This window comes from Poecilia latipinna, unplaced genomic scaffold, assembly GCF_001443285.1.
Source record: "Poecilia latipinna isolate Pla-1442-1.1 unplaced genomic scaffold, P_latipinna-1.0 Scaffold493, whole genome shotgun sequence".
Taxonomy (NCBI): Eukaryota; Metazoa; Chordata; class Actinopteri; order Cyprinodontiformes; family Poeciliidae; genus Poecilia; species Poecilia latipinna.
The window spans coordinates 282172-298311 of NW_015113109.1; the positions used below are offsets into that span (position 1 = coordinate 282172).

At 42.2% G+C, this 16140-nt stretch overlaps 2 protein-coding genes across 3 annotated transcripts in view; both read right to left on the bottom strand.

Moving 5' to 3' along the window:
* The window catches only part of wipi1 (WD repeat domain, phosphoinositide interacting 1), a 22007-nt gene extending 9458 nt beyond the window's left edge, over positions 1-12549 (bottom strand). Inside the window, exons 1-11 of one of the 2 annotated variants that reach the window (XM_015040049.1) lie at positions 12048-12549; positions 9412-9494; positions 8443-8612; positions 6416-6512; positions 6089-6186; positions 4831-4923; positions 4270-4340; positions 2781-2888; positions 1709-1873; positions 1410-1517; positions 1058-1200 (exon numbers count right to left, since the gene is read on the bottom strand). In XM_015040049.1, the coding sequence (XP_014895535.1) occupies positions 1058-1200; positions 1410-1517; positions 1709-1873; positions 2781-2888; positions 4270-4340; positions 4831-4923; positions 6089-6186; positions 6416-6512; positions 8443-8612; positions 9412-9494; positions 12048-12124 (1213 nt within the window). In that variant the 5' untranslated portion in view covers positions 12125-12549. The remainder of the gene's footprint in view (positions 1-1057; positions 1201-1409; positions 1518-1708; positions 1874-2780; positions 2889-4269; positions 4341-4830; positions 4924-6088; positions 6187-6415; positions 6513-8442; positions 8613-9411; positions 9495-12047) is intronic. The other variant, XM_015040048.1, reaches the window with a different exon arrangement.
* Positions 12550-12836: 287 nt separating this feature from the next.
* Positions 12837-16058, bottom strand: LOC106952125 (E3 ubiquitin-protein ligase TRIM21). The gene is made up of 3 exons (XM_015040047.1): positions 15571-16058; positions 15122-15270; positions 12837-14952 (listed from the first exon to the last, which is right to left on the bottom strand). The coding sequence occupies exons 2-3, from the start codon at positions 15143-15145 to the stop codon at positions 13282-13284; spliced, it is 1695 nt and encodes a 564-aa protein (XP_014895533.1). The 5' UTR covers positions 15146-15270; positions 15571-16058; the 3' UTR covers positions 12837-13281.
* Between the last annotated feature and the right edge of the window lie 82 nt (positions 16059-16140).

A 16140-nucleotide genomic window follows, 5' to 3' on the forward strand; every position in this document is an offset into this window, starting at 1 on the left:
ATCTGTTTTTTAGAGGATGGCTGAAGGATCTCCTTAGTATTTATTATTGATTCTTTTTCTTCTGGGTTTCTCAGGAGACTCAAACAGAGGCTTCCTGCTCACATGACCTCTGATGGTACTTGTGTTACTTGCTGCCATGTGATATGATGATAACCATGGCAATGATAGCGATACTGCATGCATAAACAACAGATTGAGCTTTTTTTTTCTTTTCAAAAACAAACCATTGTCCGGAGAATATGATCCCAAATCTCTATTAAACAAACATGGGTGTGGGAAAGAAAGGAAGAGATCTCAGAACTTTTAGCCGATAGAGGTAAAAAATATTAGACAGATTTTTATAAAGCAGTTGATTTGTGATTCAGACTCATCATCTCTGCATTGCTGCAGACTGTGTGCGATGCCTTCTACTCAGCTTTAGACTCTCTCCAAGAACCCCGGTCATTGCAAGAAATATCAAAGAAACAGTTTCTGCGCAACACTTCCAACTCCTGAGCGGTTTTCCAATTGCTGCAAAGAAAGTAAAACGCTGGATTAAAGACGCACCGGTTGGACTTTTGGAGCCAATTTCTAATCTCTAAGGCTTTTCTCCAGCCACCACCAGACGTTTAGTCTGACTGTAACTTCAGGAACATAACAAAGGCAGACATGAGAACAGCTGGCAGCGTTCATCCAATCTTCCTAAACCGTCATTAATTATTCATATCAGGTGAGGTCATGTGTGCTGGAAGACAGTTTTACTAGTTGACATCAAAGACAAAATGATTACGACATCAACAGATAGCGATTAGCACGATTAGTAAGGAAAGTATTACTACAGCAGCAGCTAGTGCGCTAAGACACGCCTCCTGGCTCTGATTGGTTGTTTTTGGTCGGTGCATTTACAGCTCAGGGAAGAGGTGGAGCAGATGGATCTGTTCACAGATTATCTGTCTCATAAACTGGTGACAGTTTCAACAAATATGGAAAAACATCATTTTTATAAGAATTACATACTACAAGGTTTAAAGCTGAGGTAGGTAATGGTCCTTAACTAGTAGAGTTGGTTACCACTAACCAGTGAGGGTTGCAGTAGCATGACCAGAAGCTGGTAAGGCAGCAGTTTCTGCATAAGATGGAAAGGAGTGTGTTTCCTGTGTGAGCTGTCCCCCCTCTGACTTCATCTCTTCACTGTGCGTTTCATCATCAACACCAACGAGCCTGGAAAAAAAAAAACACACGCACGCACGCACGCACGCACGCACGCACGCACGCACGCACGCACGCACGCACGCACGCACGCACACACGCACACACACACACACACACACACACACACAAAGGAGGAACCGTCACAAGAAAGAAGTAACTACACATTCATGTCACCTGAATGTGGTATATCCAGTCTGATGGATTTGGATCAGCCTCACCTGTGTTTGTAAGCCAGCTGACACTCGCCTCCATCCTGTGGATCCACATTATAGATGAAGAGCTGGCCGTCGGCGGTGGCCACCAGCAGCCGCAGGAGCCTCTGGATCCTGAAACATCCAAGACCCCACAGAAAAGGAGCAGCGGAAGCTAAGTACTAATGGTTGTTCACTTCTTGCAGAAAACATTGTTTCCCGAGCTCCAAACTGGTCTGAAATATGGCCTTTAAATGTAGCTTATGACACGTTAGTCAGAATATCTACATGTCTTCAGCGTTCGTGAGGAAGAGAGAGTAGCTCACGTGACTAAGGTGCAAACGTTCCTCTGACCAGATGAGAGGAGGTGAACGGTAGCGAAAGCCCGGTCCTGGCTCATCATGCCAGAAACCGGACCAGGGAGGTAGCTGCTGGCCGCAGAGAACATCTTCCCCATGTAAGCTGTCCAGGTAGCCGCCTCGTCCTCAGCACTGGAGAGAGAAAAAGACGACAGCTAGAGGTCTTGTGACATAACCACTAAGTTCGTATTCTTTTGAATAAATACATTAAAGAGTAAATATATCATACAACACACATTATGTCCTAAAAATCACACTGTTTGATTGTTAAAATGATCCTAAGTTTCCACTGTTTTAAAACTGATTATTTGGGCTGTAAAAAAAAACAGATTTCTGAACTCTTCCTGAGTTCAAACATTAGTATGGTTGTTTCTAAATGAATATGAACTTGTTCTCTTTGCATTATTTGTGGTCTGGTGACACTGCATTATTATTATTTTTGTTATTTTGACCATTTCTCATTTTCTGCAAATAAATACTCAGCTTTTGTTCATAAAAAAAAGTACAATGTTCATTTTACGCAAACATATATAGATTTATACGTATAAAGAGTAAAATCAGAGAAACGGGTCATTTTAAGTGCTCTTTATTTTTTCCAGAGCTTTATTATTTTGTGTTTTTTTGGTCTTTTTCTGTCTTCTGAAAAGGAAGCCTTTTCTCTCTGCTGTTTCTACATGTTCCTAACCCTATTCCTGCTGAATCTGCTAGTGTCCTCACATAATGTTTTTTCTGCTGTGCGATCAGATAAGCTAAGTTCATTCTAATGAGGTCTGAAGTGTATAAAATTGGAACTGAATGTGTCTTTGTTATTGGTGAATATTGGAATGAATTGAATTTGAACAGAAATGGCTTTTATAGTACCAGATATGAATTGCAGCTGCTTGTCTTGTAAAAAGTGCTGCATAAATAATCTAAACTGAATGATAGATACAACTAAAGCTCACAGACAGAGACAAATGTTCATTTCTAAATCTGGGCTACACTGTGGAAGCTAACAGTTTTCCAGTATTTAGTCCGTTTAGTCTGTCTGGAAGCTCACCTTGCTCCCAGTTGTTCCAGTTTAAAGATGTGAACAGTCTCTGTGTTGCTGGAGGCGCAGAGGAACTGGGCATCCAAACTGAAGGATAAGGAGCTTATGTTGACATACCTGCAGACAAAATGGATGATTAATGGAGCGCAGGGGGAGCAGCTGGTAGGGAGGGAAAACTCCCAGGTTCGATTCCCAGTGTCTGGTCAGTCACTGCACATCTTCCCCTTCTTCCCCCCATTTCCTGCCAATGTATTGATCAATAAATTCCAAAAAAATATTTTTTTTAAAAAGTGGATAATTAACCTGTTTTATGGATTTACTGGCTGAGCATTAGGTTCACAATATCCTAAGCTGTCTGGTGTCTCAGCCCACATGTATCATCTGACACCAGATGACTGGACATCGGTCATCAGGGAGCAATAAAAGCTTCGTGTCAACAAAGTACAACGAGACAGCAGATGTTTGGGTTGCTGGCCTGCTGGAGAGCAAAGCTCTGCTGCAGGTTTGTGTTTTCTCTGGAGAAAAGCCTCCCCACATCATGATTCTGACACCACCGTGTTTCATGGTGGGGATGTTGTGTTCAGGGTGAAGTTCAGTGCTGTTATTATGTAGGCCAAAAACTTTTACCTAATGAAAATCTTTTATATTTCGAGACAAGTAGTTCATACCATTTAGATTCTTTTTCTTAAATAAAACAAATCATCAGGTAGGGAAAACAAAAAAACACATCCATCACAAAACAGACAATTATTCCAGTATTTAACAAAGCTAGGCGTATATCTAATATCACTACATGTTGCAGCTGCAGCTCTCATCAAGTCAAACAGCACAGAAATGTATACATGAAGTTCCTCAGCAAAGCACAAAAAGTTTTAATGTTGCTCCTGACAAACATTTTTGTGTTGGAAATCTGAGGAGGATTCTATAAGTGTCCTGATTGGCTACTTCATTATAGCGTTACCGTAGTTACAACACAGAGGAGCCAGATGGAACCAGGTGCAATAAGTTCAAAACAGGACATTTTAACCTCAACTGGACACATGAGTTATTTATGTACCTACACATTAAGATGTGCGTACAACATACAACACTGTCACTTTGTGTCATCATCATCACAGAGATCACTCCTCAGAATATGACCCTGATATTTCACATTGTTCACCAAACTCAAAACCTAACTTGTTAAATAAAAAGAAGGAATATCCAGCTTCTTAGCTGTAGAAATCAGCAGCATGTTTAAATCTTTTTAGAATTAAATACATGACGTCAAACTTGACACGAATTCTAGCAAAGACCCTGAATAACTGCTGCAGGGAGCAGAACATCTGTGTTCATTCAAAATCACCATCGAACACTCATCATCATCATCATCATCATCATCGTCGTCATCATCTTCCACTCAGTAATTTGCTCTGGAGCTGGATTCTTGTTCATTCAGCAGTATAAGGAAATGATCTTAGCCCTATGTGCATCTTAAATGATGTGTAACAGCGCTGACCTCTTCATGCCTCTGCGGAACTCAAATAGACGCTCGCCTTCAGGAACAGAGAAGACTCGGATCACAGTCCCCTGCAGACAGACAGACAGACAGACAGACAGACAGATGTAAAGCTGGTCATTTTAATTTCTTTTTTTTTAACACAATGTTAGCTAATGTTTCAATAAGGGTGGAGAAAAGCAGAAACATTCATCATGTCTACCATATATTTTGGCAATATGAAAATTGAACCTGCTTCGCTACAATATTTGGTAGGGTTTTACTATATTTTACTTGGATTGAGATTCAAGTTCTAGAGGTCTTTTTGTTTTTTTGTTTGTTTCCATTTTTTTTAAAGTTTTGCTGTTCTGAAAATGGAGTATGTCAGATGAGGAAAGTTTTGAAACCTCAGAAGATGGTGGTAACCATGAAAGGTGATGAGGCCACAATGACAACGAGGGCTTATTGTTAAATGCATGTAGAGGTGCGTTCCCTCCCACCAGGTGGCCCACAATAATAAGGATGAATACAAATCTCCCTGTCTACCCCAAAGAGCTGAACGTGGCGCTAGTGTAGTCTCACCTTCTCTGAGGCGCTGGCGAGTTTAGTGGCGGAGGCGTTGAAGGCAAGCGCTGCCAGCGGGCTGTCATGGGCCGGGATGGTGACCACTGTGCTCTGAAATGAAACCAGCAGCTACGTCTCAGGAACGAGAGATCCTTGAACTTTTGAATGCACACAAACTTGTTTGAAAAGGTTTTAAAAACCCTGAAAACAAAACTGCTGTATAATGTAGTATCATTTCACGCCAAAATTGTTTAGAAAAATCCAGCCTTTAATTTAATTATTTTAATTAACATTTCCTCAGTTATCCCATGTTATGGTGCAGATCCTCCACATGTTCAGCCAGACTTCATCTGTGATTTTTAGGTTAACTTCTGATTTAGCATTTCAAAAATGAATTTGCTTAATGTAAACATGGCAAATTTGAAAAATAAATAAAATAAAATAACAATAATAATAATAATAATAATTGAAGAAGGGTGCTCTCATTTCCTGCTCTGACTTGTGTTAAAGTGTACTTAGACACCTACAGTAACTTGTATTATTTAGTGAAGAGATATTGATAAAGGTCAAAACGAAAAAAAGTCTGAACCGCACAAACCAAATCAATCAAAAACCTCCAGCTGAGCCAATAACACGGGGAAAAAGCATGTTGTGATCCAGTTGGTTTGGCGTCATGTTGACCCGTCATGAAGCCTGGAGTGAATCAGGCGAACAGAGGAAGAGGCGGTGTGTGAACCTTCAGAAAACCTCTCTGTTGTACTCTCCAGGAATGGACTTGTAGGGCTTGTTTTGGTTTCCTGCTGTCTGCTATCTTACAGTAACAGGAACATTCTGCTAGATATACAGCGGCTCCAGGAGGAGCAGCCGCAGGACAAAAGGGTTCAGGTCACAGGACAAACATCACTCACTAAACTGTTGCAGACAAACGTGTATCTAAGAACAGAGAGAACTCAAGATGAGTTGGAGCAAAGCATGCTAACACCACTGACAGCGCAAGCTAGATGCTAGATGTTAAGGCCAGGTTGAAATGTTTAACTAATAATCATGAAAGAGTTCAAGTTTTACACCAACTCTTCGCTCAAATAATTGACTCCTGATGGAAAGAAGGCTACAAAAAAATCATCTGAATATTGTTCATTACAGCTCTTTACAAAAACTGGAGATCAGAACTCAATCACAAAAGCTATGATTGGCGCATCTCTGATAATAAACCAAATGTTGAGTGAATCCCTGAGAACAACATTTAGTGTACGTTCTACGCTGACATGGCTCTTACCAAACTGTTGGTGTCATGTACAACGATGTCCCCAGACGTGACGCTGCCAGGATACGCCAGGTAGGAGCTGGACTGATTGGTGGACAGAGCGCAGAGTCCTGCAGGAGGTCAGGACATTTCTAAACATCGCTTCATTTCACATAGTCCTGAAAAGCTGATAAAGTTTACGCTTCAAAATGTAAATAAAATACAAAGGTAAATCAGGTTAAAATCAAAAGAGTGGAGATTTGGAGAGTTATTTTCAGTTTGTCTTTCTCTTTCTGCCAAGTTGGGGGAAGGATAAAGTCTAAAGAAGTAATTCAAATATTAGAAAAGCTCTCCCCGTACCTGAGGGGTTGGATGGAGTGTCGAGCAGAGTCTTGAGAAGTTTCATGTCTTTAATGTTGTGGACATAAATGGACTCCTCGAGGAACACCACCAGCCTCTGTAAGACACGTTCAAGAACATCGGTGTATGTCCCTGAGGAGAGTCTCAGGTATCTGCAGCCTGTTGCTCCCAGTCAGCACATTTCCAGAAAAACCAGTGGGAGAGCATCTCTACATTCCAGAGATTAAGTTTCTGTCCACTGGGAGCCAAAAGTTCCCACCAAGAACATGAACTCTGTCCTCTTTGACTCAAAGAAGTGAGTGACAATAAAAAGGCATCATAAATATTCACATATCATTTCCCGCTGGTATACAGTCTGTGTGGGACACAACAAGAGCGAGAATCACGTCTTCTGAATGATCTGCTACTCTGTCCTGACATCAGGCTGCTGGATGTTTACCAGAGATATTCAGACGTTGCTTCTGTTTGGGAGGCTTAGCAACAGGATTTATTGTTTTAGACCCTCTCTAAACAATCATTAACAACTACTGAGAGTATGATCTGCGAACATATTTGAAGTTTTTCCACAGATTCTCAGACTGGGGAATCTGCTGTGCCATCTCCATGATGCCGTTTGTTCTCTAAAAAAAAAAAAAAATTGAACCAATCTGAGTCTAAAAATGGGACAGTTGCAGTTAGAACGACTACATCTGATGAAAAATCCCACAGGGACCACAGCCCTGCCACATGCAGCGGTGGAGGGAGGAAACGGCTCTCGATAAGATCACGAGGAAATGTGGAGTTACGGTTCATTTGGCCGCAGAGACACTGAAGCTCCTTATCTGCCTCCTGCCAGTTCATGACGTCAGTTTTGTCCTTTAGAGATACTTCCAACAATGTGATAAGCAGTTCAACAGTCTGCACTCAGCCGGTCTCAAGCCATATAAATCATTTGCTTATAAAGGCAAACAATTATTTTTAATATGCTAGTATAACAAAGTAATCTAGGATTATGTAAGTCTTTGAAATGTTGATTATTTTGTAAATTATGCATAAATATTCTACTTTCCAAGAACAAGACTTTTATTTTCCTCATTGAAGGACTTTGTACCGTAAGATTTTCTTTGCCTGCAGCTCTGAGGAAAACCATTTGACCCACTCTAGTTTGCATCTGAATCACATTTAAGATTTTTATTGCGTCTCTTCTTCTTGGCCTCAAATGGCTTTTTATTGCTAACCCTGTCAATCAAAAGTCTTTGGAGCATCAGTAAAACACATAAAAGTTGTGGAATTGTACAAATTATACAACTCAAAAACACATATCTGAGCCATGATTTGATTTAAAGCAAACATGGTTATCAGGAGTAAGGAGAAAATGTTCCATCTTATTGAAAAATCCTCTCCAGGACCTTGGATAGCACACTGGCTAAATCCAGGGACTGATAACTGTCCTTATTTATTTTGCCATATTTATGTTATAATCGGCACTAACAGCTAAAACTCCAGTGAAACACAAAGCAAGCAAAGGGAGCTTGAGAATCTTAAGTGTTCTGCAGACACCTCATCCATACTGCAGGCCTTTTTGTTCTTTAGGCTCAAGGCTGCATTATAAAGCTCTTGAACATAAACTTTCACATCAATCAAATCCCAGAATATTTGCTCTTCACTCGCCCTCCTGTTATAATAAGCAACAAAATGGAGCTGGAGGATGTTAAAAGCTAAAAAAATGGGAGAGGTAACACATTTTACTAGAAATGAAAGCAGTGAAATCTTAATTAAAATAATATGTTGGGTAAAGACTGAAACTCTAAATGTTCTTTTCTTGTTCATTAAATGCATTAAGCTAAGAACTCCCAATATTTTCAGTCTATAAAGGCATCAACACACACTAAACAGACTTTTTTTGAGTTATTTTAAACAGGAGTCGTACGCTCTGGATATCTGCTTAAATGCAGACTAAATGTGGATAATCTGAACATTTAGTCTCCCATTGGCATGAGGATGATCTTCAACTGACACAGACCAGGAGCTGAAACGGTGCGAGTCACCTGTCTGTTGAGCTTGACGGAAAGGATGCTGCTGGGGTAGCTGTAGTTACAAATCTCCGTCCCTTTCTTAAAGTGATAGATGTTCATCCGTTGCGGCATGGCAGCACTCACCACCACCACCAGACTGCTGGAGAACAGACGCTCCACGATGTAGACGTCTGGAGTGTTCGCTGGAAAACAACACAGAGCAGAGATCTTCTTTCACGGCCTATCAGACGTAACCAGAGGAGGTGATTACATCCACAACATGAAACCATCAGCCAGACAGCTGGAGCCTGACAACTTTATGGTTTAGGTGAAAATATGTATGACATAACCTTGTTAGGGATATTTTGTAGCTTTAGTTTAAAAAAGTATGTTAAATGATATTTGTAGTGAGGAATCATCTGGTGACAGAAACATGGATGTTTAGCCTGATCATCATGGATCATCAACGACTGCAGTATGTAGTTTTTATTAAAAAATATGTTTTTTACATATTTGTTACATTTATCATTTTGTCGTCACAGTATCATATAAAGCAGATCATCTGTTAAAAGAATCGAGCTCCTCTGCCTTCTCCCAGTTCTCCCAGGGCAACTGCAGAAATACACCATTCAGTCAGAAGCAACCAATCAGAGCCAGGAGGAGAGTCTCAACACTGTCAATCACCCTCGTTTACGTGTCGCTCATACCCTACCTCTGCCACGCTACAGCTGGCTTGCCAAAAAGCCTGCCATTTGAACGCTAAGGCTAGTTAGCATAGCTCCCAATGACGGCAGATAAACAGTTTTTCCTGGAACTGTAAGTTGTTTCTCCACCATTAGGACATTGAGCAGCACATACACAAGCACAGACTGGCCTGTAGCAACCTGACAGATGTGTCTTTACCAGACACAGTGTAGGGTGTATTCCTGTTTGATTTGAAAAAGCAAACTGAACGTTAACCAGGGAGAGAAGTTTAGTCCAAACTCAGGATCGGCTACTGACCGCTCTCATGGATGCAGTCCAGTTTTTCCACCGAGGTCAGAGAGAAAAGCTGGTAGCCACTCCTTGTTCCCAACGCCAGTGACCTGCAACACACACAGCTGTTAGACATCCAAACTGGTTCAGGGTGACGCTATGAAAACGGCTTTTCTGGTTAGACATCACGAGAGCAATCGTGTGCAGCTTATCAAACTCTTAAAGGATTTTAACTGAAACTGTGTTCAGAGAGGACTGCATTGATAAAACATGTCATGCTGGACATGGTGGAGGATCTGTCATGCTGTGTGGCTCTTATACAGGAAGTGAGGGATCCATGCTCGGCTGGTTCAACTCCACATAGGTCACCTAGCAGCTCTGGACCATTTCTATGATGTGAGCATTTAAAACTGTAAATCATCACAGTCGATGAGTTCTGCTGCCTCATGTGACAAAAGATGTTTCTGCTAATCAATCAACCAGTCAAGAATAAGTTTTTATACTGGAGATAAAACTAGATCATTTCTCCTTTAAAGTGACAGTATTGTGTTTTCCAGGGACATAGTGACATTTTATAACACAGTTAAGTAACTACATATAAATCAAATATGACTTGAAAGAAATATAACACCTTAAAATTGGGCCTCTATCTAAAATAAACTCCTGCTCTTTCTGAAACCCCACCTTCAAGATGTCATCACCACATGGGTCCTCTATTAACTCCTTAACTTTTCTGCCAGCGTTGCATTGAGAAGTAGCTCCTATAATGAGCTCAGCAGATGCACAGTTCCACCAGATGTTTGCTAACTGCTGCCGGCTAGTCTGAAGGAGCTGAGTGGGGAAGTCGAGGGAGATAGGTGCTTGAAAACTGCAGCCCTGAGGAGGAGCTGCGCCTCGAAGGGTTCACCCAGACATTTTGCACAATTGAATGGTTGTCATGGGGATTAAAGGTCTTCTCAAACATGCATAAAAGAATCAAAGCAACACTCCAGGTATGTTTTTGATGAGAGAATAACATTATTATGATGAACAGCTCGAAAGACTTGATTGTACATAATCAGACAGCTCAGACCTTATAGAGAGGAATTGGTGCATTACGATAGGAAGATCTGGCTATTTAAATAACTACAACTGAACCTGCATGCTAAAGAGCAAACTGCTCTTTCAAGAAACATGAGATTGTTAATATTGTATAAAACTAATTATACATCTTAATATTCCCTTTTCACAGATTAGCCTTGGAAAATGAGGGTTGATGTTTCACCAAACTGAGCATAAGAAACCATCATCTGGTCCTTTCCAGGTTTAAATTCTGTATCTGATCCAAACACAAGGGTGGGAATAAAACAGGTTCTATGTGTCTGTTTATGGGAGCTGACATGATTGCTGCACTATGCCTACATCAGGTAACTGCAATAAGAGCCTTATGATGTGGTGAGCCACCATTTTGCTACCAAAACAGCCTGGATTCATGAAAGTTTGACTCAAAGATGCAGTGGATGGTATTGGTTCTGGAAGCCGTTAGGTTTCCATTGGCCAGACATCCCACATATGAAGGGGCGGAGCCAGAGAGCCAAGCGATTGGTTGGTCCCATGGAGAGGTAAGTGCCCAGTAGAGCGTCCCATCGGAGCCAGCAGTTCCCCTCCAAAACAGTAGGTGGCAGAAGTGATGTATGCTTGGACAGAATATATTTATCCAAAGTGGCTCTGGGGCTGATCAGTCGTTGGCTGCCCTATGAATATTTTTCTGGCTCCGCCCCCGCACAGATAATCCATTGGATTAAAATCCAGACTTTTTCTTCTCAAACCATTCCACAGCCAGAAAGGAATAACGTTTAAAACACGCACACAGTCTGCAACATGGCATTGGCTAAAGCTGTGGGATTTTAGTAAAACGTAATAATTTACCTCATTATAGAATATTCCGATAATATTAACCCACATGTTCTAAGAACTTTCTTTATTTCCCATGAGGTCATTGAGCCCAGAGCTTTCTGAATTTTCTAAACTCCATATCAGACAATAAAAATTTATTTAAATGATTAAAACTTTTATTGGAGAGCAGCAGAGTTGAAGGCATGGCTCCTGACATTATATAGCTGCCCTCCATGTCTGCAGTGTTGCACATATTGACATTGTGATGCTGATTTAAGCTCCATGTAGTGAGCCCCACAGTGAGCAGCAGCTCTGGTCCATCTCAGCCTGATGCTAGTCACACTTTCTTACCTCCACCAAAGCTCAGAGAACAAAATGTCCCCCCAGCCCCACAACAGCAGGGACCGTCATAATGGAGAGCTGCTCATTATGGGCAGATAACAGAGGAGATTCACCTCATCCGTCAGTGGTCATAATGTTTTGCCTGTTCTGAGTACATTCTGTGGACGAGAACAACACAAATTCAGCAAACATATGGAAGGAGCTGGAGGATGTCAGAGTGTTAAGGCCCACAGCTTCACTTCCAGTCCAAATGCTGATAAACCACTAACTGGTTCGGTAACTGGGACTGCTGGTATAGGTGGGTCAGAGCTACCAGCTGGTTCTAACGTCCACAAAGAGCAGAACTCATTGGTTCTGGACAGACTTCAGCCACTTATCAGCTAAGAGTAGCTATTTCCGCGGACGGGTCTTCAGATGACTCATCCTCGCGTGAGCCGCTTGCTTACGTGGAGTCTTGGTTGAAGGAGGCGCAGCCGAACTGGCGGCGCCGGCCCGGCTCGCCCGCTCCGTCCGCGCCCTCCATCCCGCCTCCCAGCGACCTCCTTCCCCCCCTCCGAACTGGACTGGAGGCCCGGGATCCGTTTCACCGTTTCCCTCGATGTCTGCGGCGGAGGACGGCTCCAGCTCAGAGGGAAAGTGGAGCGGCCGAGGTGTGTGGGACAGCGGCCAGTGTGGAGACTCTCGCCGGGCGATGAACGCTCAGATTCGGTGTCGGAGAGGTTCTCTGATCGGTCGGACTTCCAGTGCCCGGAGGAAAATAAACTGAAGCAAAAACAAGAACAGCTGACGGAACTACGTCACCCACACCACGAAGGTGATTGGCTGAAAGTGAACCCGCGTTGTCTGTGGTTTGATTTTGATTGGTCCAGGGTACGGTAGTATGTTCCTATTGGCTGAGGGAACTTTGTTTGCGGCGAGTTCGTTTAGTCACGTCATGCAGCCTGATGATGTTCCGTTCAGAGGAAAATATGACATTAAAAAAGTGGTTTTTGACTAAATACTTCTCAGAGGACTGGAACAGAATCAGAACATTAAATAAGATGATTATTAACAATACCTTTGCAAAGTATTTCACCACCATCCTTTTTCCTATTTTAGCAGGTTCTAACCAAATATATTCATCTGGTTTATTGACACTTTACGTGGAAGGCCAACACAAAGTAGTTGTAGCTGAAAGAAAATATGAATGGTTAAATTTCTTTACAAAAAGAAAAAAAAATCTGAAAAATGTGGGGTGCATTTTTAACCAGCATTAATTTACTACCAACCGCCTTCAACATAAAAAAACAGAACAATTGCATTACAAATCAATTGATCTCTTCCTGCTGTCTAAATATCTTACAAACAGCTGACATTGAAGCTCCAATATGATGCACAATGACAAAACGATCACTACAAATAAATCAGTTGATGTACAGGTTGAAACATTTTCATGCAGGCCTAAAACTGTTTATCAATAAAACAAGAAAAATAAAAATCTTACACAAGCAGTAGAATAATTCAATAAACTGAGCTAAAAGCATTGTTATTTGATGTTATAATCAATCAAAAGCTGAAAATGTGTAGAAACCGAGAACCAGAGCTGCAGCACAGAATCTGAACTGTTCGCTTCCTGTTGAGGACGTTTCCAAGCTCTCCTCTCCACCAGCAGGACGTCACCTGCTGCAGAGTCAATCAGATTCATTCTGCATCATCTTTATCAGTGCAATGATCAACCTGCTCAACAGGGCAGATGAGCAGAGGAGCAGAGTTTGTACCGCCATGATTATTACAGGGACTGAAGTATGGGTAGAGTTTCTGAGTGAAGCGGCAGCCAGTGAAGGAGTAGATCAGAGCAGCAGCATCTACATCATAAAAAGAGACCAGACCCTCCTCATAATCCACAAACACCCCCACCTTCTCAGGACCAGGATGGAGATGGAGATGTACTGAAGGGTCAGCAAAAACTTTGTACTTGTTTCCATTTCTCAACACAACAGTCCAGAAACCATTCTGGGGACTCAATGTGATGTTTCCCTTCCTGGTGACTGATTCTCTGGCCACTCCTAAATCCCACTTAGTTTTTCCTTTAACCTGAACCTCAAAGTAAAATCTGCCTGAAGAGAAACTCTGCTGTCCTAAAACACACGGACACAGGGAAAATCTCTCTGGATTGTCTGGAAGATTCTTCCTCACGTCTCCATGGTTCACCTGTTTTCCATCACCAGACAGGATGAGCCAGGGCTGAGCTGTGTCAGGATCCAGAGTCACATCCACCGCAAACCGCTGGACCCGCTTCAGCTCAGCCTCACTCAGCTTCTGCAGCTTCTTCTCCCTGATCTCCTGCTCAACCTGAGCCACAGCTCTCATCACAGTCCCCTCATATGATGATGGATGAACTCTGACCTCTGTCCAGGTCTTGGTGGGTGGAGCAGCTTTCAGGGAGGAGAAGCTTTGGAGGAGGTGGAGGTGATCTTCAGACTGTGAGAGCTGCTTCACCTCAGAGCTCCTCTTCTTCAGCTCAGAGATCTCCTGTTCCAGATCTCTGATGAAGTCTTCAGCCTGTTTCTCTGTAGCTTCCTGTTTGTCCTGGATCTCCTTGAGGAGCTCCTTCAGGCCTCGCTCAGCAGACTCCATCAGAGCCGTGAAGACCTGAACACCTTCTGCTTTCTCTCTGTCTGCAGCATCTTTGCTGATCTTCACTGACTCTCTGATCTCCTGGATCGTCAGTCGTCTCTCTTGGATCATCTCATGAACTTCAGCCTCTGTATTCCTCAGCTCTGCCTTCTTTTCTTTAGATTCTTCTCTCAGAGGAACAAACTCATGGTTCTTGTGGTTTAAAATGGGGCAGAGCAAGCAGACGCATGTCTGGTCGGTCCTACAGAACAGCTCCAGAGGTTTATCGTGCTGCAGACACATCCTGTCCTCCAGGTTCTCCACCGGCTCCATCAGCTGGTGTTTCTTCAGACGTGGAGCGGTCAGGTGAGGCTCCAGGTGAGTCTGACAGTAGGAGGCCAGACACACCATGCAGGACTTCAGGGCCTTCAGTTTGGGTCCAGTGCAGACGTCACATGGAACCTCTCCTTTTTTGGCAACTTGTTCCTCTGAGCTACTGCTGCTGGCTTCACGTCTCAACTGATCAATCATCTCAGAGAACAAAGTGTTGACTCTCAGCTGAGGTCTAGAGGCAAAGTTCTCATTGCACAGAGGACACTTGTAGGGAACATTTCCATCCCAGTGTTGAGTGATGCAGGTCTTGCAGAAGTTGTGTCCACACGCTGTGGTGACTGGATCAGTGAACACATCCAGACAGATGGAGCAGAGAAACTGATCCTTAGACTGCAGGTTGCTGCCAGACGGCATGTCTGAACTCTGAGGACAGGCCAGGGAGAGCTTCCATTAAAAACAAATCACTTAAACTTGTTCAGTGTTGCAGTTTTTCGCAAACCTGAATTTTTCTATCACCTTTCAGTCCACAAGAAAAAGCTCAAACTTCCTGTTGGTTTATAGAAACAGCAAATCAGATTTCTGCTGTACTCACCAGTATTGTTGAGAAGAAACACATGAACTTAAGTCTTCAGGAAGAAACAGAGATTTATCTCCACAGCAGCTCAGTGGTCACTTCAGCTAAATATTACTTTCATTTCTGAAGAGTGACGTTTTAATATCATGACTCAGTGTTGCTCCTCCCTGAGAAAAAAGATAAGGAAAAGAAGGTCAGTCACTTTAAAGGGGCTGAAAATTTATGCAGCAACATATTTTATGTTATAAATTTGTTTTGTCATTTTTTGTAAACAGGTTTTCACTTTGACATTAAACTTTTTGTGAATGCCAAATTTTGCTGGTCATGATTAATTTGTAAAAGCAATTAAAAGGGTAAAACATCCACCTCCATAATAGGAGTTATTAATTTTTATAGGCACTGTAAAAGTGTCAGTGTTTCCATTCAAGGATAGGCTCTTGCTTTACATTGTGACAAATTCAAGTTACCTTTTAGTGATTCCGGACAGAGTTAGTATTAATAGCCAGCAGGGTGTGTATCATGGTGGAAGTCCTGTCTTTTTGCTTCAGTCTTTCAATTTTTAAGACTTTTTATTACCCAAGTTTCTCTAGATCTAGTTGAGACTTTAGTCCTCTAATCCTGGAAATGTTCTTCAGGTGACAGAAGGCTGACTTCGCAACCGTCTTTATGTTGTTCAGGTCAGAGTTTATCACTACACCCAGAGTTCAGCCTGATCTCAAGTTTCTAGCTGTAATAACTGAAGCTGTGCCGACTCTGGATCATTCTTCTGCAGGTCCAAATATAATAACTTCAGTTTTGTGTCTGTTCGGCTGGAGAAAGTTATAGGACAACCATGGATTGATTTGTATTAAGTAAGAAGTCCAGCTCCTGATCAGTGAAAGTCCTGATGGCTCAGGTGGAGGGCTGGTTGGTGTAATTTGAAAAATGTTCTGAGAAACCTTAGCTGTGTCTGTGGTTTAACTGAACACACAGATTTTCTCTAAGTACAGCCATGTGCTTACCATGTGTTACCATGGTTACTTGGTGAACTGGGACAC

What these genes read in the sequence shown, in the direction of transcription:
- LOC106952125 (XM_015040047.1), bottom strand. Translation starts at nt 15,145, where the DNA reads ATGTGTTTCTTCTCAACAATACTG. An exon ending in GTTTCTTCTCAACAATACTG is followed by an intron (nt 14,953 to 15,121) that starts GTGAGTACAGCA and finishes GCCTGTCCTCAG; the next exon opens with AGTTCAGACATGCCGTCTGG.